The sequence below is a fragment of the Hermetia illucens genome, chromosome 2 (genome assembly GCF_905115235.1).
Source record: "Hermetia illucens chromosome 2, iHerIll2.2.curated.20191125, whole genome shotgun sequence".
Taxonomy (NCBI): domain Eukaryota; kingdom Metazoa; phylum Arthropoda; class Insecta; order Diptera; family Stratiomyidae; genus Hermetia; species Hermetia illucens.
Window position 1 is genome coordinate 79,834,379 of NC_051850.1, and position 26,210 is coordinate 79,860,588.

The 26,210-nt window shown below is 43.8% G+C and overlaps 1 protein-coding gene across 4 annotated transcripts in view; it reads left to right on the plus strand.

Moving 5' to 3' along the window:
* Positions 1-4,958: 4,958 nt before the first annotated feature.
* The window catches only part of LOC119648960 (uncharacterized protein YER152C), a 33,271-nt gene continuing 12,019 nt past the window's right edge, over positions 4,959-26,210 (plus strand). Inside the window, exon 1 of one of the 4 annotated variants that reach the window (XM_038050879.1) lies at positions 4,959-5,197. In XM_038050879.1, the coding sequence (XP_037906807.1) occupies positions 5,030-5,197 (168 nt within the window). In that variant the 5' untranslated portion in view covers positions 4,959-5,029. The other 3 variants (XM_038050880.1, XM_038050881.1, XM_038050878.1) reach the window with 3 other exon arrangements.

Genomic DNA, 26,210 nt, shown 5'->3' on the forward strand with positions numbered 1-26,210 from the left:
TTAACGTTGGGTGATCGAACTCCCAGCCAATTGCTTCGCGAAATGAGGCAATTGGGTGGGAGCAAGATCGGCGATGACCTGATCAAGTCGCTCTGGCTGCGATGGCTCCCGGAGGGCACCCAGGCGATCCTCGCTTGCGTTTCCGGTTCCTTGAAGGAACTGGCAGCGACGGCTGACCAGGTGCAGGAGGTGTACGTTCAACCACCGTCGGATGAGGTGAACGACTTGAGGCGCGAGATAGCCGCTTTAACAGCCAGTGTGACCGAGATGCGGGCAACGTTGGACGCTCAGCGTTCGGGCGCCAGATCGCGAGCTCGCTCACGGTCTGCCACCCGAAAAGGGCGATCAGGTAGCAGGTCGTCAGGACAGTCCCCGGACCGAGGGATTTGCTGCTACCACCGCAGATTCGGCGATAAAGCCAAAAGTGTACAATCCTTTGTAAATTCACGCCTGCCGCAAAAAACTAGGTCCGCGGGGGGTCCTGGCGACGGCCACCCAGAACGCAGCGCCACGTCGCATAACAATTTACGACCCTCTCAGCAGGCGCAAGTACCTCATCGATACTGGTGCGGAGGTTTCGGTTCTTCCCGTACCTCGGCAACGTTAACTATTTCCACAACCGCTCAAACTGGCGGCAGCAAATTCCTGTCGCATAAATACTTACGGGTATAGGCAAGTGGACGTGAGTGTTGGCTTGCGTAGGACGTTTACGTGGCGTTTCATCCTGGCGGATGTCAGCTTCCCCATATTAGGCGCAGACTTCTTGTGTCACTATGGGTTGCTGGTGGACTTGCAAAATAAGTCCCTTATAGACCCCATGACCAACCTTAATTCGTCGGGACAAATGGTCTCTCACCCAGGCAATAATCTTTCCGTTCTTTTAGAAGACATTACCGACTCTCGTGTTCGGACACTTCTCCAAAAGTTCAGCCAGATTACTACCGAGTGTAGTCTCTCCAAACCAGTGAAGCACAATGTGCAGCACCACATTATCACTACTGGTTCCCCCATCTTCTCGAAGGTGCGTCCTCTACCATCCCAGAAACTGGCTATTGCACGGAAAGAGTTCGAACAACTCGTTCAACAGGGTATCTGCAGGCCCTCAAACAGCTGTTGGTCTTCCCCATTGCATATGGTCCCTAAGTCAAACGGCGAATGGCGCCCATGTGGGGACTATAGAAGGCTAAATGAACAGATTGTTCCTGACCAATATCCAATTCCACTCATCCACGACTTTGCGCATCACCTCGCGAATTGCCGCATCTTTTCGACCTTGGACTTAACCAAGGCTTATCACCAAATCCCAGTAGCTCCTGAAGACATTCCAAAGGCGGCAATATGTACACCCTATGGACTCTTCGAGTTCACCCGAATGACTTTCGGATTGTGCAATGCGGGTTCATTCACTCAGTCCTGCGAAACCTCGAGTTCTGTTTCGTATATTTGGATGAGGTTTTGGTCGCTTCTTCCACCGAGTCTGAGCACTTAGCCCATCTCGAGTGCATTTTTCAACGTCTCCTTGAGGCCGGTTTAGTCCTAAACGTTGAGAAATGCAAATTTCTCTAAAAACAGGTGAGATTCCTCGGCCATTTCATTTCCCCCGAAGGAATACAGCCCGACCCAGACAAGGTGCAAGCGATAACAAGCTTTCCGCTTCCGAAGACAGTGAGGGAGTTGAGGAGGTTCTTGGGCATGCTAAACTTCTACCGTCGTTTCCTGCCAAGGCCGCCCATCACCAGTCCATTTTGAACGCGTACTTGTCTGGCCCCAAAACTAAGGACACACGAGAGATCGTGGTGTCTGAAGAGGCTATCCGCGCGTTTGACAAATCCCGTCAACAATTGGCCGACGCTACACTCTTGACATTCCCTCTGCAAGATGCACCCCTAGCCGTTTTCGTTGATGCCTCTGACATCGCAGTAGGTGCTGCCCTTCACCAGAAGGTCGATCAAGTTTGGCAGCCGTTGAGCTTCTTCTCGAAGCAGTTAAATTCCGCTCAACGGAACTACAGTACCTATGATCGCGAACTGCTCGCCGCGTACTTGAGCATCAAATACTTCCGTTTCTCCCTAGAAGGCAGGCCGTTCACAGTGTTCACGGACCATAAGCCTCTCACATATGCTTTGAAACAGAAGCCCGACAAAGCGTCCCCTCGTCAGTTTCGACACCTGAGCTTTATAAGCCAGTTTACGTCAGACATCCAGCACGTGTCCGGCAAGGACAACATAGTTGCTGACGCTTTGTCTCGTGTCTCCGAGGTTAACATCCCCGCCTCACTCGATTTTTCGGCTATTGCCAAGGCGCAGGAGGATGACGCAGCACTTCAGAGCCTCAAATCCAACCCCAAATACAAATTTCGGGAGTTGCCCATCTTCGGCTCGAACCTCTCTCTCTGCTGCGAAGACTCGGAAAAGGGACCTCGGCCATACATTCCGGCCACCTTTCGCAAGGAAGTGTTCCACGCAATTCACGACTTAGCGCATCCAGGCATCAGGACAACAAATCGGCTAGTCACCGGAAAATACTTCTGGCCCTCCATGAACAAGGATATCAATTCCTGGGCCAGAGAGTGCATCGCATGCCAGAAGTGTAAAGTCTCCAGGCATGTAAGGAAAGAAGTGGGCTCATTTCCCCGCACTACCAAGCGTTTCCACAAAATATACCTCGACATAGTAGGGCCTTTGCGAGACTCGCACGGTTATAGGTATTGTCTCAGAATCATCGACAGGTTTACGCGGTGGCCTGAGGCAATATCTCTGAAAGACATTACGGCGCAATCATGTGCCGAAGCCCTCTGTCGAGAGTGGATACCTCGCTTTGGCGTCCCTGCAGTGGTCATCACTGACCAGAGAATGCAATTTGAGTCCACCCTTTTCTCCGAGTTAGGCAAACTCCTTGGTTTTAAACGCCAGCGGACTGCTGCATACCACCCGCAATCCAATGGGATGCTAGCACGTTGGCACCGGACGCTGAAAGCCGCCATTATGGCACCCGACGATCCGTCCTGGTCCCAAGTCTTGCCTCTGGTCCTACTCGGCCTACGTACAACCCTACAAGAGGAATTTGCTGCCAGCCCCGCGGAGCTGGTATAAGGGGAGAACCCGAGATTCCTAAGCGATCCGGTCTTCGACAAGAAATCGGGTCTCACAGAGTCGAGGTTGATGCGTCTGCTGAGGGACAATCTCCGACGCATAAAAGCCACACCACCCACCCGACACTCGTCCACACATGCCTGTTCGCCCAAGGAACTGGACACGTGCACGCACGTTCTGGTCAGGATGGATGCCGTCCGGAAGCCGCTGCAGCCTCCATATGAGGGCCCGTACCGCGTTCTCGAGCGGGGAGAACATTTCTTCCAGCTCGAGATCGGTGGACACAAAAAGGCGGTCTCTCTGTCCAGGCTGAAACCCGTGTCCGCTCCGAAGCAGCATCGTGTCCGCTTTGTGGATTGACCGTGAACGAAATTTCGGAATCAGTCGCCGAAACCCCTAGGTTTCATCTGGGGGCGAAGTGATGTGGCGCGGCAGGATTCGAATGTTGTATGGCAGCCAACGTATCGCCTGAATACGGGCTCCGTCCCTACTTGGCTGTTAAAATCCTTAAGTATGATTTTGATATCATATCTGGGATAGGCTTCGAGGGTTCGTTCTACTGCCTCGTAGAAGATATCCTTCTCCGACTATGCAGTCTCCTCTGTAGGCGCGTGAATGTTAATGAGGCTTATATTTCTAAATTTGCCTCGCAAACGCAGAGTGCATAGCCGTTCGCTTATATTTGTAAAGCCGATAACAGCAGGTTTCATTTTTCGGCTGACTAAGGAACCTACTCCGAACACATGGTTTGCTGCATGGCCGGCATATGTAATGTAGCGACTCTTCTCCAGGAAATCGGTCCCTGTCCAATGCATCTTCCTACCCAACCCCCAACCTGGAGAACCAGTTGATACAATTTGTCCCGTTTTTATGCGCAGGAGACTTGCCTCCATACTTCTCCGTCTGCAGCTTTTCGTTAGGAAAGAGCTCGCAATGTAGTGACCTACGTGGAGGTGGAGATGGAGTCTGGTAGTAGAACTGTTGGTGTTGGTTCAACAGGCGTTTCCCAGGTTTTATGCTCCATCGTGGGTAACAATCCACGTTTCGTCGACTTATGCTACCCTTTGGCCACCTCTCACACTCTCTATACCTATCAACTGAAAATTAATAAATACCATCCATACCAATTTAGAACTGCCATTATAAGGATTTTACTGTATCTAGGCCATAATTGGCAAAACAAGTGTGGTGTATTGCGAATTATGATTAGAATCAAAGCAGTATAAATCTTATCAAAGATGTGTCGAAAATACTAGAAAGCAATATTTCCGAAGACGATTTATCTGACGGAATTTGATAGGTCAATTTTTCAATTATTATAGCGATAATTTTTCGTACCACGTTAAGTTGAAAATATTTTTAAGACATGCAAAACGTCTACGTAAATAAAACATATGCAAAAGTAACTAAGTACCAAAAGCACTTAAAAACGGATAACTCATGACTGCAAAGCAGGTGCATTTTAGAAGTATACCGTAAATATTTTCTATATGGTGCATTTCGATGATTAATGTAGTGGAAATCCAATATTTGCTGGATTTAATTAATAATATGGAACTGCTTCCTCGCAATGATAATGTAAATATCATCATTGCTTCTAGTAACGCGCAACCGTTGACTTAAGATATGGTTTTCAATAAATTGTTCCGAGTAGTGATTTCCCACTTAGGAATGAGATAAGAAGTATTAAACCAAATGAACAAACAATGATGAAGTAACCTTGAAATTCACGTTGAATCAGGAAATTTTCTATGAAAACTTCACCTACTGAGGGAAAGTACATGTACTGCCTATATTTCTTGCAAATATACAAAAAGGGGGAGTATTTAAATGTTTATATAAATCGCCCAGACTCCTATGAAAAAATCATTCCGTGTTTCACCCAGTGAGAGTTATTGTTCAAGTCCGTCATACTTTAAAACGTTATTCCTTTAAACATGAAAGAATTGATAATAAGAAAGGAGACCCCCCACAGCCATTTCTACGAAGAAGATGGGATTGATATTCTGGATACAAATCTAACGAATTTGAGTATAGGCGCGCCAGGACCCGATATTCTGAAAAGATGTTGTGAGCTTTTTAAGTGTGCAACTGATCATCGGATGGTAAGTTCAAAATCATCTGCAATGATGGATGTCGATTATAAAAGCACATAAAAGAATCTGTTTGAAATGAATAGTGCTGTGTCCGAAAAGACAGTTTCATTATTCTAGTGTGCAAAAACTAACCTATTGTAACTTTTAAAAATTTTCCATGACTACTCCTTAACATTGACCTTAAGTTCCAGATAAATTTTCTTTCTTTCTTGTTGCTGTTGATTTTTGAGGCACACAAATCCTTTTCATTAGAGAAAAGTGACTCTTCACTGGATATACTTTAATCGTAAATTGTAGTGTCGTGTTCCTTCTGCTTCCTAAATTGTTCATTATCACAAATAAATAATTCACAGCCAATGTATGGTTATATTCGGCTATTTAATTATACAATTTACGGAAATGAAATGATGATGATCTCTCCTCCTTAACAAACCAACATCATAAATCCTTCTTAAACTCTAGAAAAACTATTCTACTGGCAACCTCTCCTGGTAATCATTCGCCGACTCATTCCTTTCTTACACACGTACATAACCTTATTTCCATTATTGATGGATGTGCTTGCTCTTCAATTCGTACACTTGTTAAGGTTTTGTGTAAAACAGAACCTTATTAAAATTAGTCTACAGTCTGTCTGCCTATCTAACTGTGACACGCACTTTTCTCAGGAACGGTTGCAATGATTGACATCAAATTTGGTAGGGAAGTGGGAACTGTGAACGCTCACGAATACAGTGAGTTACATCATTTTATGTGGAACTTAAGGGAAAAGGTCTCCATACATGTAAAAGAGGTTGTAAAATGTTTTTTCACCAAATATAGTCATGCGGGCTCGATTACTACTTGTCAATGCTGGCTCATTTGTGAAATAATGCAAAAGAAGGGAGAGCGAATATGAAAAGTGGTCATTCCTTTCACGAACCCATTCTCAGAACCTACCCCACCGAAAAATCTGAAAAAAAATTGCGAAGCTGCCACTATACGATTCCTAGCCTCCGAAATAACTGCCACACCGATATCTGCTCAAACAAAATTAATAATATTACATTACTATAATTTGATAATTGATTGTGAAACCAACATGGTCATCAAGACTGTTAACCAACCAAACTCCCCTAACAAGTTTGCCAGTTGTGAACACCGACTAAGCGAGATAATATGTGGAACCGGGTGGCACGTGCTGGAGTTAACCCGAATGCTAGCGGTTCGGCGAGATACTCTTTTGTGAGTTTACTTCAGAATTTTCATTGAATACAATCAAATATAGTATAATCTCCACAAAATTCTCTTCACATTGGAGGCTTTTTCTTTTAGTAAGATATTTTCTTCCTTTTCGTTTAAAAACAGTGTACGTGTATGTACGTAAGTGTTTCATAACAAACAGTAGTAGAAAAAGTTATCTTAATAAGGGTGGTACTAAATTTAGAAAAATAGTTAAGAATTGTCAAACAAAGAGAAAAATGATAGCAATAATCTAGGGACTATATTTTAAAAAACCTTAATATATATCGATATTTACCATTAATTTTTCTCTATATATTCTGAGGATGTCCTGGTTTCATATAAAGATATTTTTCCAGTTTTAGTGTTGTCTGGCTCTGCTTTGCCTGCTTCTTAATTTTTCTTGAGGTTTTTTTATTATTCAATGTTTTCCTGCACAAAATTCACTTGATTCATTCACTGCTATATTTATATATCTCTCTTTAATGCCTATTCTTTTTTTGTTTGTTTCGTACTTTGTTCATTACGTTTTGCTGTTTGCCGTAACTTCCGGTGCTGCTGCCCCCGCCTATGTTACCACCACCACCGTTATTGTTGCGCTTACACAGGTCCTTTATTGGTGATCAAACAGTTTCCCAACAAGAGGGCGAAGTAGGGCGAAGAATCAAGTGACCAAGCCAGCCACGATGCCCCGGTTAAAGCGAACAGTGGTGAAACTTAATACTTAATAATAATTTTTCCCACTCAGCGATAAAGTGACAATGAATTTTTTAATGGGTATCTTGCATCAGGTCGACCGCTCGCGATCTTTTTGTTGAAAATTGCTCGACCTTTTTATTTCACTGTTGACCGAAGTCTATTGCTTCAGTTCTCTACGAACTTGAGTAAATCCTTGAATGCTGAGGCGATTGGCAAACGCACAAAACCTTATTAAAATCGGTTTACTGTCTGTCTGTCTGTCTGCCTGCCTGTCTTTTTTTTTTGAGGAGGTGAAAATCTTCAAAAGACTCTGGCCTGGGTACGCCAGTCTGGGATTTTTATCCACTAAAACTACCCCCGACTCCCCCTCTACCCCGTGGAACCACCTTTAGGTATTGGTGTTATAAATGTTCATCATTTCGGTTGCCAGGATGTCAATCGGCACCATTCCCGAGATGACGAGCCCTGCATCGTCTGAGACGGTCCTGAAGGCACAACACATCCTTAAGGATGTTCTTCTGTAAAGCGTATTCACTTTATATGCATTGCCTAAAACCTGCAGTGCTTTTCCCAAACTGGAACTGCATGCAGCATGATAGAGCTCACTAGCCTCTCTATGAGCAGCCTGCAAGTATGCCGCGGCCCTCCTACGTTCGGTATCATCCTTGCCAGAGCCATACTCGTGGTGGATGCTCTTTACAAGTATACTCTATGTGCTGCTTAAAATTAAGTCCTCCGTCTATCATCACCCCCAAGTACTTGATGGCCGGCTTGGAAGTGATGATACGATTCCCGGTTCCCGATTCTAATGCAGGCGTTATTTCTTTTGCGGCGCTTAGTGATGAGGACCGTTTCCGTCTTTTCCTCCGCGAGTGCTAGTACAGCACTCTCTAACCAAGCTTTAACAACACTGATTGCTTCGCGTGAGTACAACTCAGCATCCTCGAGATGTTTGCGACCACAACCAGTGCTATATCATCGGCGTAACCCACCACCGTGGCCTCCTCTGGAACCGGAAGGTTGAGTACATCATTATACATGATGTTCTACAGTAGTGGGCCCAGTACAGAGCCCTGTGGGACACCCGCGGAAACAACGTACTCTTTGGGTCCATCATCGGTATCATATCAGAGTGTCCGCTGTTTCAAGTAGCTATCGATAATAGCGGCGAAGTAGGTGGGAACACCAATCGTCGCCAGAGACTTTCGTATAAGATTCCAATTGGCCGAGTTAAATGCATTCCTCACATCCAGGGTCACCACCACACAATATTTACTGGTACAACCCCTTCTGTGAATTGCATTTTCGGCCAAGCCAGCAACCATTTTGATGGCATCAATGGTTGATCTGGCTTTACGGAACCTTTACTGCCTATTTGAAAGGCCCCCTTGGCTCTCGACGACTGGAAGTAATCTATTATAAATGACCCGCTCCAACATTTTCCCCATAGTGTCTAGAAGACATATGGGTCTATTGGAGGACGGTTCCCCTGGGGATTTGCCAGCCTTAGGCAACAGCACCAGCTTCTGCCGTTTCCATGGTGCAGGAAAGATACCCTCGGACATGCCCATTTCGAAAAGCTCTGCGAACATATCTGGTCTACATTTGACGGCAAGTTTGAGGGCCTTATTGGGTATGCCGTAAAGACCCGGGGCTTTACTGTCGCCTATTCGACTGCAGATCTCCATCAGCTCGTCCCTGGTGACTGGTGAAATCGGCGTCACATTCAAGGGGCGCTGGAAGGCGTCAGTACCCCCCTCTTGCTGAGGAAATAATCCCAGGATAATTTTCAACAAGAGTATAGGGCACGTGATCTGGGGAGACGATCAGCCTCTGAATCGTCCTGTCACGATTTTATAGGCGCCACCTCACGGATTTATGTCCGCTTCCGAACAGAGCTCCTTAAAACATTCCCTCTTACTCCGCTGGATGGCGAGCTTGAGGTTCTTGCGAGCTTCTCTATAGGCATGCTCCTTTTGCCCCTGATCGATCTTCACTATTGCCCTCTGAGCCGTTTGTCTGGCAAATCGATCGAAGTTCACTATTCCACCAATAATTGGGTCTTCTAGTGGGGAATGAGCATCTCCTAGGCATCGACGCGTCACATGTTTTAGAGATGTTCTGTGTGACATGAAGAGTTCTACCCGTGGAGATGCCTGCTTTGCTAGGCAAGTCTAGCCACACCTGTACGAATATCTGCTCATCCATCGCTTTGGCAGACCATCCTGGTGTTCTTCTTGTGGCTCCGTCCTTAGTTCAAAGGTGATTGCCTAGTGGTCGCTGTACGTGAAGTCCTCGCTACCTTGCCAGGACATGTCACGTGCTAAAGCAGAGCTGACAAAAGTCAGATCTACAATTGAACCAGTTCCCCCTTTCCGATAAGTGTTTATATCGCCTTCGTTGGTCAGAACCACATCCAACTGGGCGAATGCTTCTAATAACCACCGCCCCCTTGCGTTAGTCTCTTTGCTGCTCCACTCGATAGACCACGCATTAAAGTCACTGGCTATCATCTTTGGACTTCGTCCACTTGCGTCGTGAACAAGATCGTCTAGCAGGTCTTCAAACTCAGGCAGTGTGAGACTCGGTGGGGCGTAACAGCTATATACGAATATACCGCTTATTTTTGCTCACACGAAGCCTCTAGCCGCCTGACCCATGCTATATTGTATGGCTTGACGACCGCACGCGTGGAATATAATCGCGTGGGAATGAAATGGAAGGTCTCGATTAGAACTTTCGGAATTAATTATGATATTAGTTTTGACTTAAATTGCGCGAGTGGAAGATCAAAACGTACACACTTAAAGTGAGACAGGAATCATTTTCGGAAACTACCCAACCGAAAAATCCGAAAATCAGGAAGGTGCCCTTAGATGAAACCAAGGCCTCAAAATATGTCCCATTCCGATACCTGCTCAAATAAACTTACTAATAGTATATTACCAACTTTTAGAAATTGACTTAAAACCTCCCTTACGTTTACCCAAGGACTACCAAATTTCGCATTTTCATGCGTGCCAAATTTTATGGAAGTGTGGCCATTAACCCCAAAGTTATAGCAGTTCAAATTTAGCAGTTTCGCGAGAATTTACTGCTCCTAAAGCCATATAAATAAGATGCTGACGTCATGATTAACGGGAATAATTGACATTCGCGTGAAATATTAAAGTCGCTTTTATGAAGAATGTAATTCTCCCCAGCCCTTTTCAAGGGTTTGTGTAAAACACTTACGTTGAAATCTGAGTCTCGAAAGATGTCCTATTCCGATGTCTGCTCAAATATCTGTTACAAGTTAAGTTCACATTTGCTAATAATAATAAAATCCGAGTGTGAAACGTATAATGTTGACTATTATCAATACAATGTTTCCATCAAATTATTTATTTAAATGGCTTTCTAAAAAATAGAGGGTAATGGGATGTTTAACTATGTACACACGGAACTGTTATGCATTCATCACTCTTCACATAGGGAAACACAAAACTTTTTATATCTGAAGCTTCAAGCTTCCAGCTTCCCGACTTGTTTCTTCTTTGTATCTGCAAAACTAAAAAATCTCACGCCCATTCCTTTGCTGCAGTCGAAGTTCGGAGACATTTGAATTTTCAAAACCTCGAATGCGAGCAAGAAAAATACATCGATATAATAAACCACAGGTGGGCGCCCAGTCGCTCCTTGACCACATTAGGCGGGAACGTTAGATGTAACTTAGTGTAATACTGTTTGTTAAAATCGCTCTACCGGAAGTTCCTCCAGAACACCCTGACACTCACCTCAAAGGTAGATTTTCGTGACCTCAATCGCAGCTTCTCTTGTACCTCTGTTTTAGGAGTTCTGTCTTGGCACCATCAAAGATGACCGAGGAAGGAACCTGAAGGAGGTTCAATTGGCGCAACAGAGGCTAGGACCCTCCATGAGTGATCACGTTCTGACCGAAGGTCAAATAGTGTGGGGCGTATCCAGTGACTGAGTGAACGGATGATCTCAGTGTGCAGCAGATGTCATGTATCTTTCGGTCCCAGTTGCGCAGATTAGGAGAGATTTAAGCTTGGATGGCAGCTATTAAGTATCGATTAATCCTCGTTTGTTTCGTCACCCGACCGAACTGAGTGGAACGGAATTGTATCCCCTTGTCCGTCCACATCCATTCAGGAGTACGAAAGAGAATAACGATCCAATTCACTAGAAATCGGATTACAACCTCAGTCACGAAGCTCCGGATCGGCATCACAAAAATGAATTTGTGAAATGATCAAACACGACGATAGTTCCGACGTTTCCCGACAGCTTCTGAAACGGGTTATTGGGGAGCGGAGTGGAAAAGATAGGAAAACGAAGTGTTTGATTGGGCGCCTTCATGGTCTTGTAAGTAGTACAACTATTCATATATGACTTTACTTGTTGAACATTGAACATAAAAATTGCACGCTTTTTAGACGATGCCAGGTCTTAGCAAACCTACCTTGAGTACACGCTTGCGAGAGGAATTTGCTGCCGCTAGATTGAGCGGCTGTGAATAACGTCGATGATGCCGGGGTACGGGAAGAACCGAAACCTCCGCACCAGTGTCGACGAGGTAGTTGCGCCTGCTGAGAGGGTCGAAAATAGTTAGGCGACGTGGCGCTGCGCTCTGGGTGGCCGTCGCCAAGACCCCCCGCGGACCTAGTTTTTTGCGGTAGGCGCGAATTTACAAGGTAGCGTACATCTTGTCGCTTTATCTCCGAAGTTACGATGGTACCAGCAAATACCTTTGTCCGCAGGCTGTCTTGACGACCTGCTACCCGAACGCCCTTTTCGTGTGGCAGACCGTGAGCGAGCACGCGATCTGGCACTCGAAAGCTGAGCGTCCAACGTCACCCGCATCTCGGCCATGCTGACTGTTAAAGCGGCTATCTCACGCCTTAAGTCGCTCACCTCATCCGACGGTGGTTGAACGGCCGCTATGGTTGGGCGTACGTATACCTCCTTCACCTGGTCGGCCGTCGCTGCTAGTTCCTCCTAGGAACGGGAGACGCAAGCTAAGATCGCCTGGGTGCCCTCCGGGAGCCGTCGCAGCCAGAGCGACTTGACCAGGTCATCGCCGATCTTGCTCCCACCCAACGTTAAACCCGCCAGCAAGTGGTCTAATTTTGCCGACTCGCTTGCCGACAGGCGCCTGATCAACTCGCTCTTCAGCTGCAAGTATGATGCCGACTTGACTACGTCGGACACCAGAAGAATCGATTCTTCATCCAGGCCGACCACCGCATAGTTGAAGCGGGTCGCGTCCGGTGTGATTCCGGACATCTGGAACTGCGCTTCCAAATGTGCGAACCACAGCTCCGGGTTCCGTCGCCAAAACGGAGGAACGCGTACGGCGAGGGCGGTCACTTGCGGGTCCAATGGGCCTGCCGCGTCTTTATCGTCGAACGACATCTTGAATAACAAAAAGTAGGAGTTTGCACTAAAAACCCGGTGAGTTTGTAATGATAACGCGGTGAATTTGTTCCAACACGGCAGGGCGCACCCACAAATAACCGCACGAACAGAGTAGATAACAACAACCCGAAGCGGACGCTCTCAAGCGCAGACCGAAATTAAAGAGGAACTCGCCAAAAGAATGGAGAACCCGCGGTGAATGTAAATGCTTCGACGCCGTCTCTTGCAGCGATTATTTTAATTATTATTTTCTTTTATATTTGGAAATTAACTTCTAACTTTGGTAGGTTAAATGTATAAATTACTAATAAACGGAATTGATAAAGTTCAAGTTTTCGTTCTAACACAAATTATTAAATTGATTTTTCTTTATACATACAAATAAATATAAGTTAAGCAGGTGTTGTCTTGACTGCTGTTGCGCTCGCTGCTGCTGCTGTGTTGCGCTCGGTTGAGTTCCGGCTCGGGCTGGCGTGAATGCGAGCGGCCATCGCTGGTGATGGTGGCGATGACTGTGGCGGCGGCGCTGTGGTGTTGGTGGCGACAGCTGTGGTGATGGTGGCTGGGGCTGCGGTGATGGCGTCTAGGGCTTGTGCTGCGGCGGTAGCGATGGTTGCCGTGTTTTCTTCGGGGTCACCAATTTAGCAATCACTTAACTTCCTTTGTTTAAAAACACGCAATAATCAATCTGGATTGTTAACCGGCTACACTACTTTCGTAGTTGATGTACGATGCCAAGTTAATAATAGTATTTTAGTCGGGCTAAGGCGGCTTAAAATGTCCAAAACTACTCGCGAGTGTTACATGCCACGGTTGGAGACAGAAGAGACCGGCTTATTTCCATGCGGTCTTTTCCTGTCCCCACCAACGGCACTTTCTCACCGCTAATCCTCCACTCCCGTGGCGAGTTTTAAAAAACAAGTGGAGAGTTCCGCGCCATCTACTTGTCCGCATTTGCAACATTCGAAATAAATTTCGAATGCTGCGGATCCTGCCGCGCCATATCTCTATGATCAGAAAGGGAATAAGAGCGGCAAGAATTGTCAAATTTTCTACGGGCTTCTCCTGGGGTCTCAAACAAAATAAAAGCGGTTAAACTGTAAAATTGATAGACCAGTAGCTTACTCCAAACTACAATTTTATATATATATATACTCCAAACTACAATTGGAGTAAGCTACTGGTCTATCAATTTTAGACTTAACTACAAATAGAAGACAATATCTAACATCCGGTTAAACTGTTTCAAGCAGCTGTTAGACCGGGTTTCGATTACGCTGCCGCTTCTACTGTTGGATCACTCAAATATATAGACAAGTAGATTCTGCAGTGTCTACCCAGCTCAAAAGGTGCCTGGGGCTAACCAAATCAGCACCCTTCCACGTGGCCCATGCCCTTGCTAATGAATCCCCACACAACTTTAGAAAAACCACCTACCACCAAAGAGTTGATTAGCCTTAAAACAACTTCACCATCCTCTTATGCACTAGTGACAGAAAACCCGTCTGCCAATAATGGCCTCTCGAAAGTATATAAATATTTCAGGGAAGTTTTCGACCTATTGGTTAGAAAAATAAATTACGAGGGTCATTGCTCAACTAAAAGCCTGAAATTCTGGAATGGGCCGGGCAGAAAAGATGGGGAAACCTAATAAGGATGGATAGAAAAAGTCAAAAATAAACTAAACTGGTCCGGAAGGAATGGTTTCGCGATGCAGCCATGCAGCAACATCAAAAGAAGCCACGAGTTGCGCTGTGGTGTCAGCATCTCCCCGTATAAAGGTAGGTTAGAGAATGAGAGCGATCCCAGTCCTCTCTGCGGAACACATGAGTATCAAGCAGGTTACACTGCTGGCCAAAAATAGAGCTCAGGAGAAAGTATACATTATAGCGGACCCCTAAGAAGCCTGCACCCTGCTCAAAAACCAAAAGACCAACCATCCAATCATATGGGAAATCGTCTGCGAAATTAAGCATTCGAACATCCAAGAGATAAAAGTCAATTTTGGTTCCGGCAAAAAGTAAAATCCACCTAAACAGAATGCTGCACTATGCCGCTAAAGGGGCCATATATAGTGGGTCTCAACTGACAACTACACTTGCTGAGAATGATATAATATGGCACGTTCAAAACAGGATCAACGAGGACTGACAGTTAGAGTACCAAGAAATCTTCAGACGAAAGAGCAGGGTTTTTGCTAGCCTCTTCACCACACTGCCTGTGAAACTACCAGAATTCATTGATTCGCAAACAGCTCCTCCTAATCAAGACCCTCAACAAACTCTATTCGGGTCATGTATACTTCTCTTTAGAATTGGTAAACTAAGCAATGACTTATCTCACACCTGCGGAGGTAAACATGTTGCTTAGAAATGGAAGCAAGAATCAGATTGAGGATTTAATGGACTTTATTAAGAAATCAGTCTCAGCCAGAGCCAAACTGTAAAAACTTATTATATTCTCATTGCTTTAACGTTTACATTACTATACATACTTTATTATATATGCACCTTCCACATCTCAGTAGTGACCAGCAATATAATCCACACTGCACATCCATCCCGTCATAAACCCTCTGACCACACAAATACCAATCTACTTGTATGATTTTTTCACCCTACCAACATCCCACTACTCATATCCAAACGAAAAAATAGTGAATTGGACTGCACAACATAATGCTCGAAACAAATAACTGAAAATTACATACATTACCACGATAATGCCACCTTTGCCAAACACAAAACTACTACATATGGATACAAGGAGTCTCAGCTATAAAGAGTAAATTACCTATACGACCGAGTAACAGCTGATATACATAGGCGCAGAGCCTAGCCACTTTTTGTCTTAACGTATGGTCATCGTAAGCCGGACCAGGGAACTTAGCTCCCTCTCATGTAGTTTACCGGGACATCGTGGGACAACTAAAAACACAACAACAACAACCACCTAATGCTCCAATCTTCACTCTAATGCTCTTCGGGGTCACCAATTATAAATAATTATTTTTGTCTCCGAGTTATCACAATCTCGGCAGATGCCGGATTTTACCTAATACTAGCACTAACTCGGACGATCCTACCTACTTAAAAACTAAAGGGGCGCTGGTGGTGGTGGCCGGTGGTAGGTCAGTGGGAGAATCCGTCCAGTACTCCCCGCAACATCGAGCACGTATGCAGAATGGTGTACTTCTGCATGGTTTGAACCAGACTGTGCGAAAGTCCCAGGACATCAAGGGAAGCCGTGAGGGATTTAGGTACAATACCTGTAGCTGACAATACTATGGGAACTACAAGCACCCGCTCGAGACGCCAAATTTCTTTGATTTCCCGAGCCAATGGCCCATAGTTCACCTTCTTCTCCACGTATTTCCGTTCAATGTTGCTATTATGAGGGATAGCAACATCAATAATATACGCGGAGCGACCCGCCTTGTCAACTAGCAGTACGTCAGGCTTGTTGTGTGCGGTATGACGAACAGTCAGAACTTGCCGGTCCCAATACATGCTGTAAGCAGAACTATCAAGTACTGCTTGCGGCTCATATCGGTAAACCGGACATGTTCCCGTGATCAGCCCATGCTTATATGCAAGGTTTTGATGGATAACCTTACATACAGCATTATGCCTGGTAATGTATTGCACCGGTGCCATAACAGTACAGCCAGAAATGAGATGGTCCAATGTCTCTAACGCCGAACCACACATTCTGCACTGGTCGTTCTCCACCCGTTCTTTCATGATGAGCTTTTTATAAGCTCGAGTGGCGACCACGCCATCCTGAATTGCACACATGCACCCCTCCGTCTCAGCAAAGAGCTCCCTAGCACACAGCCGTCTGTTCGACAAATGGCTGCCAAAGACAATTCACGTGTTTACCGTGCATTGCCTTCGACTTCCATTCATCGATCCGCTCTTGGTCCGACTTCACCCCACTCAGGGCATTGGAAGATCGATCCTTCAAGTTAAGTGGAGTCAGTCCACAGTCTGCCTTACAGACAGCCGCATGCAAGGGACTCGCCTGCTCTTTGCTGTAAAAATAAGCGCGCAGCGAGTCGACTTAGCGATGATGTTGTGCCGCCACGTCAACCACGCCCCTACCTCCGATGTCACGAGGCAGGTTCATCATAGTTGTCCGTATCCGCCGCTTTACGTTTTCCAGATCGGTCTTCGTCCACCGCAATATTCCGAATGCATAAGCCAGTGAAGGGATAGCGAATACATTCAACGCGCTTATTTTATTCTTCCCCGAGAGATGCGATTTCAGCACCAGCTTTACACGTCGCAGGAATTCGGACAGCAGAGCTTCTTTCAGATCACCAACTAGAGCATGGGTTCCTTGCAGAATTCCTAGGTACTTGTAGAAGTCTGTCTCGGTCATAGCTTCGATGTGGAGGTCACCAATGCTATGTCCGGCATGTGGCTCGTGATGACCTTTGCGGATGGCTTGGATTCGACATTTGTCTAATCCAAACTCCATCCGAATATCACGGCTGAACATATCTATTATTCGCAACAGACTTCTAAGATGGTCGTCAGTACCAGCATACAGCTTGATGTCATCTAAGTACATCAAGTGTGTCAGTTCGCACTTAGCACGTAGGCCATAATTTATTGCAAAACCATGCCCTCTAGCATCATTCATTACCATGAAAGGGGGTTCAGTGCCATACAAAACCAGAGGGGACTCAATGAATCCCCCTGGAAGATGCCTCTCAGTATACGGATGGGCTCTGAGATATTAGCACCCTCAGATATACGGACTGATAAGGTGGTATGCCACCCTTCCATGACTGTCGCCAAAAACTTTATTAGTTTCGGATCAATGCGATACAGATGTAGGATATCGATTAGCCAGGTATGCGGAACGCTGTGGAAAGCCTTGGCATAATCGATATAGTACCTGAAGAGGTTTTTCTGGCCTCTAGTTGCTTGTCCTACAACTACCGAGTCGATAATGAGTTGCTCTTGGCAACCCCTTGACCCAACTCGGCAGCCCTTCTGCTCCTCGGACAGAATGTTGTTGGTCTCGAGGTGCGCATTGATCCTTCCACTAATAATGGACGTGATGAATTTGTAGAGGGTTGGTAAGCAAGTGATCGGTCTTGTGTCTGCGGGGTCCTGCACCGTGTCCTTCTTAGGGATAAGGTAGGTAATCCCCGCAGTGAGGAAAGGTGGAAATTCCTCCGGCCGGCTCATGATCTCATTTATACTGCGTGCCAACCGACTGTGTACGCTGGTAAATTTCTTATACCAGTAATTCTGCACCCGATCCAGACCTGGGTCCCTCCAGTTCTTCGAGATGTTTATGGCTCGTCGAACTTCCTCTTCGGTAACATCCGCAAAATTCATGCCAGATGTATTGGCATGGCGGGTGCCTTCGGCGGTGATCCACTCATCATGCTGGGCAGGTAACCCCCAAAGTTCACCCCAATACTCTTTCGCTTCCGTCGCCGAGAACTGTATTGTCTGGGCGCGTATGTTGCATTCTGGACACGTCTGGAATAACTTTCGCCATACCGTCGTAACCGACTGCATATGACAGAAAGTTTCTGTTTTAGTGTGTCCAGAATTCCAACAACGGGTGTCTCACAGGGGATGGCATAGTTCCGGTAAACCCTCTGCACTTTATTTCTCACCCGTCGGCTGGCACTGCCAGTGCTGATCTGAATCAGTCTAGCAATGTCCTGCCTTAGTGAGTCCCGCCGACGTTCCAGACGAATTTTCCATGATGGATCCCTTTTGTCACTCAAACCAATAACACGAAAGCGAATCTTCTGACCGTGCAATCTAATAGCCGCAACTGCACCACAATACACAAGTGATTGTGTTGCAGCAGCGACATATCAGCACACAGTCGAGATGCAATCTCATCATTGATTTGAGATAGAATTCCCGGAGTTGCCGGAGATGCATAGAGCCTGGGAATACCTGGTCTATGCAAAGGATCCAGATCCGAGAATTCTATACACGCTCTTTGGAATTCGTCCCGAACCTCAGCGGAAACCTCAGCTGGACGGTGGAGAAGAGTGCTTCGGCGAGTACTGAACCTGTTGCCTGCAGTGCGGTGTGGTGTTGTTGATGCCGCCGCCTCTGCCCCCATCGACTCTCGGTCACCAGTTTCCCCGATGACTTCAAGTCGAACACGTTCCCTGATGGTGGCCGGGATTGTGTCGCTGCGAGTAATGAAGCGGTACTGGTCTGCGACTCGCTGCACAGTCACGTGCGCGAATTGCGGGAAACGCTTGACGAATCTCTGGTGCAACAAGGGGCGGTAAGATGTTGTACCTGCCCCCGCCGTTATTTCGTAGTAGGAGCGGATGATGAAGAGGTTCATTTCTTCAGTCCATTTCATCCGCTTCCTACGCGAACCTGCTGAAGTGGTCGGCACAGATTGTGGCGAAACAACTGCAGCAGGCGGAGCTGTGCTTCTGGTCGTCGTGGCGCCTAAACGTCGAACCGCCCCACGACTAGCGGTTTCGACGCCGTGCTGTCCATTACGAGAGCTCGACCCAGTCACCAAGTCAGACGACTCCCGCCGGTTATCCGTACCGGACCTCAAATTTCTCCTTCTTCTTAGTGAGTAATCTGCAAGACTGCAAAGTTCCTGCACTTTCCTCGCCTACCCCCTGAGACGCTGCGGTGGCGTACAGCCATTCAGACTGAAGCTATCCATCCCTCCTACTTTCACAACCGGGCTTGGGACCGGCTTCGGCGGAGTTTATTATTATTCAATATTATTTGGATAGATAATAGATCATTTTATTGACGGATTCTAATCCATTCAAACGTTTCGTGAAATGAATCGTGTACACACAATTACAATATTAAATACGGAAGTAATTATTGTAGATTCTAAAATTTTATCTAACGTGACGTGAAAATTCACCGTAGCAGAACAGACAAGTCGGGAAACCGGAAGCTGGATGCTTCAGGTATGAAAGGTTTTGTGTATTTCTTTTATAAAGATATTTGAGTGTGCATTTGTCCCATTAGCATGTAGCACGTAAAATATGCATATATTATGTGAAAATTTCCACTTTCAAGTGATATTGACCTTCATAGTCTTGAATTTGCAAAGGAGCGCCAGTTTTGACCTAGCATAACTTTGTTAGTAATAGTGGGATTTTCACCAAATGGCAGGATCATGCTCTATGCCGTAGCCTACATTGCTGCAAAATTTTGTAATTCTAGGGTGAACCTAAGGGGGGTTTCCCTGTCAATTACTAAAAATTACAGTAATGTACTATTATTAACTTTATTTGAACAGATATCGGTATGAAGGGTACTTCGGAGCCTAGGCACCATATAGTGGCAGCCCCCTGATTTTTTTTCAGATTTTCTGGTTGGATAGTTTCTGAGAATGGGTTCGTTAAATAAATGATCACTTTCAACCCCCCGCACTCCCCACCTTTTCAACAATTGTCAAAAGTAAGACCGGCTTCGAAAAGTACTAACTTTTAATTTGATACCCCACATGACTATATTTGATGAAAAAAAAATGCACACTCCCTTTTTGCATGTATGGGCTCGATTGAATGCTCTACACTGCAGCGCCTCCACAGGTAAACAATGGAATTAACATTATGCTGGCTGTCATCACTTCGTGTGCAATTAGTTAACCTGGAGCTTCGAAGCGAAAAGGGGTTGGTATTTCTATGCTTGACTATGCTTTGAGGTGTTGTGCCTTAATTGGTTACAAAACGCCACCTTAGGCATACAACAGCCGCTTGTATTCCAGCAAAGCAACGACCTTAAGTACACTTTCTTTTTGGCATGCTTCTTCCTTCCTTCCTATTTTGTATATTGTTGCTTGCAAGAACTACTCTTACCCGTCTGTTGACAAATTGCAAATGCGTATCGCTCCACTGTATCACATCGAACGTATATAGAAGGATGGGAATGAGGAAAATATTGATTGCCCTAATCTTATTTTTTCTGAACACCTCAGTTTTCAGTCGTTCAAATTCACCCAGGAAAGTAGATTTAATATAGCAGTTCATAACATGGTGCATAACTCGGAAGATCCTATCATTATTAACGAAATTATAGTAAGTCATAGTCAAAATTTTCCCTTTCACGTAAATTTACTGCTCCCTAAGATATATAATACATATGTAGAATATTAGCATCAAATTAACGTGAAAAGTCTAAGATACTCAATAAAAACTCACTACGATCATATAAGTAAAAAGAATGGACTTGATTGTGCACCGAAATATTCCTACATAAGGAATACACAAATCCTTTCATACCTGAGGCTCCCATTCTTGTTTTGTGAGTTGTTCAACAGGTTGGTTCTACTACCAGAATTGCACCGATCTAATCCCATCCATTTGGCATCCACACATCCCCTACCGTGCAAACTGTAGAATAACACGCGGAAAGTATGATGTCTATTCTTATCACGCTGTGACTGCCTCTAATTGTATCTCAATGTAGAGAAGCGTAGTTGACGGATCGCTAATCGCAGAGCCAACTGATAAGAAAGCTAATGTCGTAAATATAATCATATAATCATTAAACGAGTCAGTTACCCAGTTTTAGAGAGTGTAGGCGTTTCGTTACTTGATAAAAGTTGTCAATTCAAATCGTTAATGGCCTGATTATTTTGGGTAGTCGGGGTTTTGTGAGCGTGCAGTGCTATATAGTTGAAAGATGACGACAAATTCAGGATTTGTAACAAGGAAAGAGCTCGCGCTCCGCCATCTTTTCGACAAAAGTAATTGGAATGTTTACGACAAGAAAGTTGTGAATTTGAGTGTTGGGGCGCCAGGTCCAGATTTGTTACACAAATGCTGCGAATTATTTGAAGAAGCAACAAGTCACAGAATGGTAATTTTAATCAAATACCATCGCTCTCAAAATGCCTTATTTTACCTAACTTAAATGTTAATAATTCCCTTTACATAGTTGAAAAGCTTTTATTACGAATGTAGTTGAGAAACCATTCTCTGTGTAATCGATTAAATATTGCTCCCAAGCAAAGACCTGCACTTCACATCTAAAATAATCAACAGCAAAAAAAAAGAAGACATTGGAATATTTGAAATCTTTTCGAATTGATAACTAGCAAGTCCAACGTCACCTGCACTCCTAACCATATATTTGTTTATTTCATGGTCATTTCTTTGTGGAGTAAGGACACCACATTTATAAGAAATATAATTTTTTAAAGTTTTTCTATTTTTGGAATCAGAGAGCATATTGAGCCCCGAGTGAAATTTAAATCTCTTCTTATGAATCATTAAGATACAAAATTTTCCACAAAACCACCATAATGCTTTATTATTCCTCTTACTGGTTATAGTTCTACGGCTTCGAGGGTGCGTTAATTATCGAGACTACCTAAAATCTTTTATTGGGAAGGCACCATACAAAAGAAAACCTGTTCTGTATTACAATAGGGTTCAACTTGCGATTCATTCATTCATAATCTTACTTCAAAAAAGTCTGCCCTACAGAAAATTTCAAATTGGACCAAGTTAACTAAAGACTAAAGGGATCAACAACTCTAAAAAGAAGCGATGACAGATCAGTTTAAGTCAGTTTTGCCCATGCACCTTATCTAAAACAATTTAATAAACAGTGCCCAGATCCTTCAAAGTGCAGGGTTTTGCAGTATTTCTGTTTTATCTATTGTTTTAAGCTTATCCCTGTCCCCAGTAGACAAGTTTTCTCATTAACTTTGACGGATCTTTTCAATCAGAGGCACAACAATTTCAATGTCGAAATTCCAGCAATTTACTCATTCTTTTATTTTCCACTAGGAAACAATTTCAGTTTGTCAATTCCTTGTGAGGTCAATTGCTCTGTTGCTAAAAGCATCTCAAAACACTTTGATCGATTAGCCAACTAGCTTGACAGAAAACGAAAATCCTTTCGAATGTTAGCACTTCCGATGACATTCACTTGAAAATTAGAATTAAAGCTGTTTTTTAAGAGTGGCGGTTGTCAAAGTTCTGAAGGTGTATAGACCGTATAACAATATATAATTCTATACATGCAACTTCAATGACACAATATTCATTTTACAAGCAAATACTTCACCATCAATGAAAAAACAATATTCCTTGGAAAAATCAAGCCTCCGGGAAATTAGCGATCTTTTTTGGCTTTCAGAATATATTTCTCCATTCCAGCAAAGCTCACCGATTTCACTTTTTAAGGTTTTCTGTGAAAAAACCTTATTAGAATCGAGTCGATGTCTGTCTGTCCGTGCATCTGTCTATCGGTCACACCCGATTTATTGGGAAACGGCTAGATTAGGCTGATTGTCAGGAAGATTGGAGAGAGCGTGTGGTCTGTTGTTCACTTTACATACAGTAAGTGGCACCATTTTGTGTTAAGATTAAGGGGGCTCTCCTTACGTGTGACTGGAGGGTACAACACTTTTTTTCACAGAGTGTAGTCATGTGGGGTATCAAATAAGAGGGCTCAATTAGTACCTTTTGAAACTGGTCTCATATTTGATATGAAAATGATCCCGAAAAAGTGTAACAGGTCTCGTTCTCAGAACCTAACCAACTGATAAATCAAAAAATCAAAGTGGTGTATCTAAACGAAATCTAGGCCTCAAAATACATCCTGTTCCGATATCTACACAAATAAAGTTAATAATAGTATATTAGTAACATAAGCCATAACAAAGAAATCCGACGATTATTAACAAAGTTATAGAAGGTGAAATTTTTACATTTTGTGTGAATTTCGTTTATTCTAAAACGTGTATGACGCCATCATAACATATCAATTCGTCAATACCACAACAAAACGAGCTCACACGAATGGGAGGTCGCAGCGAGACATTTCGTTTTAGTTTTTTAATCATTTATATATCAATATGAATTATTCGAGACAGACATGTGTGTATTTATATGTTCATGTAAATGCAGCTTTTGGGTATTACCCAGTTCAGATAGATATATTTGTATACATACTTTATATGTACAAATGTATACTTTTATGCACGAAGTAAATAGAAAATAGGTGCATGATCAATTTATATACATGCATATTCGTAATAGGTAATGTCCTGTATTTCAACTTATTTTGTATTGCAATTAGACATTCGTTGAGGCGATAGTAGTCTTGCCCTAATGAAACCGCTTCGTTTATTTTCCCCGTAAACTGCACTTGCAGGTTCGGTCACCTACCTGATGCAACGCTCTACGGCTTGTGTGTGGCATTACATGTGCCGAGACTGTTCTTGATAATGACTATCAAGGCTTCATCAGACACATTCAAAGTAAGAGGTAGCTCCCTTATCTCACAGTCTCGCCACGTAATATTTGGCAAGTTCTCGGGCATTCCTGGTTCCGATAAAATCACAGAATGCTCTTCCATCAGCCGTTTCCTATAAAATTTACCTTCTTTCTGAATGCGAACCAAAGTTTTGTCCTATCTTCCATCAAAACAATTTTATTATTTGCCGTTTGTTGTAAAGTTTATCTCATTTTAGTTCTCCATCGGTGCAACTTTGAATCATTAGATGAAATAATACCAACATCTTTTAGAAAAAAAGAAACTATAATGGCAGTGGCTCTGCCCGAGACTCGCAGGTAAATTTAATTTCCTTTTTTTTAGGCTGCGAAGCTATTTGTTTCTACTGGCTTTTCTGGCTTTTCATGATCAGAACTAGAAGTAGGCACAATTAAGGTATCGCATGAGCTTTCGATTGGCAAGTCATCAGTTAAAGAACGAGAACAACAAAGTTCGCCAAATAATTCAAATCTCTGTTACGCGATAAACTTTTTGTTTTTTTCTTGTTTTTAAGGTTTTGTGTAAAACAAAACCTTATTAAAATCGATTCAATGTCAGTCTGTCTGTCTGTCTGTCACACGCATTTTTCTCCAAAACGGCTAAACCGATCCGAACGAAATTTGGTGAACAGATGGGAACTATGAAATCCCACGCATACAGTGAGTGGCATAAACTTAGGTGGAGTTTAAAGGGGGGCTCTCCATACATGCAAAGAGGGGATTCAAAATTTTTTTCACCGAATATAGCTGTGTAGGGTATCAAATGAAAGGTCTCGTACTTTTCGAAACTGATATTAGTTTTGGCATAAATTGCAAAGTGCGTGAGTAACGGGTCAAAATGTACGCACTTGAAGAGAGACAGGACTCATTTTCGGAAACTATCCAACCTAAAAACCCGAAAAAAAATCAGGGTGGTGCGCCTAGATGAAATCTAGGCCTCAAAATATGTCCCATTCCGATATCTGCTCAAATAAACTTACTAATAGTATATTACTACCTTTTAGAAATTTGCTGAAAAAACCCCTTAAATTCATCCTAGGACTTCCAAGTTTTGTACTAGCATAGGGGACAATATTCCGTATATATGTGCTAAATTTCATGGAAATCAGGCAATTAACGCCAAAGTTATAGCAGTTCAAACTTAACAATTTCACGTGAGTTTACTGCTTCCAAAGCCATGCAAATCAGATGCTGACGTCATAATTACCCGGAATAAATGACATTCGCGTGGAATATTAAAGTCGCATTTATGAAGAATCTATATATCTACAACCCTTTTTAAGGTTTTGTGTAAAATCTAATCTTCGAGAGGTGTTCCATTCCAGTATCTGCTCAAATAAATTTACTAATAGTATATTATCAATTTTTAGAAATTGACTAAAAAACTCCCCTTAAGTGCATCCTAGGTGTACTAAATTTAGCACCGGCATAGAGGACAGTCTCGTGCATACACATGCCAAGCTCCATGAAAATCCAACTATTAGTGTCCAAGTTATAGAAGTTCAAACTTATCAATTCCGTGCTAATTAACAGCATCATAAGCCATACAAATAAGATGCTGACGTCATAATTAACGAGAATAATTGAAATTCGAGTGAAATATTAAAATTCCATTCAAGAAGAATCTAATTCCTCCTAGCCCTTTTTTATATTTGATGTTGGTTAAATTGTTGGCATTTGCTAATAATATTAAACTCAGAGTGTGAAGCGTATGAGGTTGACCATTATCAATACAGGGCTTTCCATCAAATGATTTATTTAAATCCCTTTCTAGAAAATAGAGGGCAGTGGAATTTCTAGCTATATTATACGAAGCTGTCGTGCATTTGTCGCTACTCACATCTTTTTCTTTTTCTTCAGCCTTCAGTTCACAAGCGGGGTCGACTCGTCGTGATCGGTTTCGTCATTTTATTTTATCAAATGCCTGATCAGGATGTAATCTCGAGACCTTTAAATCCCCATCCAGCATATCAAGCCACCATTGTTTTGGCCGGCTTTTTGGTTGCTTACCATTGCTCTCGATGTGCTGGCCAATACTGCTTGTTGAATTCTCGTTAGTGTGAATTACGTGACCACACCATCGAAAACGTCTCTCTTGCAGTTTTCCCACGATCGGTGCAAACCCATATCGATCGCGGATATTCTCATTTCAGATGTAGTCAAAATGTGTCACGCCACAAGTGCAATGCAACATATTCGTCCCCATTATCGCAAGACGCCGTTCATTGTCCTTTATAGTCGGCCAAAACTCAGAACTATAGAGAGCGACAGACGAACGACATTGCAGTAAATTTTAGATTTGGGACGTGCGCTGATACGTCGATCACAAAGAACACCAGTTGGGGAATGCTACTTCATCCAGGTTGCATTAATGCCTGAAACAATTTCATTATGTAGTTCTCCATTGGCTGATAGCAT